At 49.2% G+C, this 1,888-nt stretch overlaps 1 protein-coding gene across 1 annotated transcript; it reads left to right on the top strand.

Annotated features, from left to right (window-relative positions):
- Window positions 1–5: 5 nt before the first annotated feature.
- LOC104399811 (ankyrin repeat domain-containing protein 9-like) lies at window positions 6–410 on the top strand (the record flags this gene model as incomplete). Its single annotated transcript, XM_010022434.1, has 1 exon — window positions 6–410. A coding segment is annotated over one exon (405 nt), but the record flags the coding sequence as incomplete, so codon positions are not given.
- Window positions 411–1,888: the final 1,478 nt, after the last annotated feature.

The following is a 1,888-nucleotide window of genomic DNA, read 5'->3' on the forward strand; positions in this document are numbered from 1 at the left end:
AACTGGTGCGACCCGAGTGCCTGCTCCTGCTGCTCGGGCACGGCGCGTCGCCCTGCCTGCAGGACAGCGCCGGGAATACCCCGCTCGACACCTTGCTGCAGCAGATCTCCCACGCGCCGGCAGCTAACACGCGTGCCAAGCTCCTCTGCCTCGACTGCCTCTTCTTCTTCGTGCCTCAGGACCTCCAGTTCACAATGAGACAGCAACTGTTGGACAACCGGCAGCGGTGGCAGGACCTCCTGGGGGTGAGCAGGTTCCAGTGCCTGGTGGGCTTAGCTCCCCCGTCACTGTTTGTCGGAGCCATGCGTGTCTTGATCAGGACCATTTCACCTGAGCATTTCCCAGAGGCTCTGGACAATCTGCCCCTGCCTCATTTTCTAAAGCCGTTGGACTTGAAACTGGAGAGCTAGAGGGGTGGTATGAGAGCCTCCTGCTCACCTGACAGAAATAGACTGTTGTGCTAAAAATGTATCAGTATACGAAGCTGCTAATGCAGTGGCCAAGTATCTGTTTTAATTAGAACTGTATTTTTTAAAATAATTATCTGGCACTTTACAATATATTTTATTTAAAGATCCTTGTGGTGAGGTGAGGTCCGCACTGCATTTTATAGAAACGTTCTATGGCATGTACAAATGAGAGGACGTGGGAGAATATATTTGTAAATACATCTGAATAAACCAGTGGCAGATGTGATCAAAATACGAATTGAGCAACTGAAACCCCTGAAGTGGCATGTGCCTTGGAAAAGCATGCGCGGGGTGGGGGAGTATCTTTTCGTTAGGATTTCCCTGTTACATAAGCCTCGTGGTCCTGGAACATGATGACTCCTTTTTTTACAGCTCTCCTAATAAATCTTGGCAGGGATGCAGAGCTTTTTTTAAAGGCACAGATGAAAACTTCCTCATCTTGTACACAAGACCAAAGAGAAGCCAGATACTATTAAAACTTCCCTAAACAAGGCTGGCAGGGAGGCGAACCTGAAGAAACAAAGAACCAAACCCCAACTATTTCAAAATCTAATTAGCAGTTGGTTTCCTTGGAAGGTTCTCTGTTTCCCTGGGAGCACCAAGGTGCTTGTTGACAGGTGAAGAGCAGGAGAACACACATTCCTCTGGCAGGAGGTGACCCTGCAGCCTGTCAGTATGATTGCTGCAGGGTGGGGTATGAGGAAAGCCAGCCTCCTTGTGCCTGCCCTCTGCTGTGCCCAGAGGGATTTATGTAGGTACAGCAAGAGCCCAGGACCCTAGACCAGCTCTTTTTTCGGTGGATTCTGGCCCCTCTGCTGCCAGTCCCCAGCAGGATTCAATGACTTAAGTTCAGCTGAGAGAACTGTGGCAGTATTTGTGTCTGCTCTGGGTACCAAAGGAGTAGCTTAGATATCCAGCCTTCCACCTATCCCTTCTGAGATGCTCCAAGGTACATAACATATCTTCACAGCTGCTCTAGATCAAAAAGTCCTTTAGGAGTAATGGCCTGCCTCCAACACTTGTGTTCAGACTCATCAAAGTCCCGAGCAAAGGATACAGTTCCAGTTTTTTGCTCTGCAGCCTTTACAGCATTCTGGTCAGTCACACTGCTTACTTCCCTTGTAAAACTGGCACTGCCCTGGCCTGCTCTGCAGGGAGTGAGCTGCGCTGGCTCCACCAGCATTGCAATGACAGAGAACTCCTAGGCCCCAGTGCTGTAGCTTTGTCTCTTTCTTGGGAGTTGCCTGAAACTATAGGGTTGTTTTTCAGTGCTTAAATGTGCAGCCAGGGACTTGCTTGCCACTTCAACTATTTCAGCACTGTTGTTCCCATCGGGGTCCTCAAGGAACTGATGTGCTCAGAGAGAAGAGGCCATGTTGGGTTCCTTTATTCGTGAATTAATTTTGGTCAGGAAAAAT

Source organism: Nestor notabilis, unplaced genomic scaffold, assembly GCF_000696875.1.
Source record: "Nestor notabilis isolate BGI_N333 unplaced genomic scaffold, ASM69687v1 scaffold24179, whole genome shotgun sequence".
Lineage (NCBI taxonomy): Eukaryota > Metazoa > Chordata > Aves > Psittaciformes > Psittacidae > Nestor > Nestor notabilis.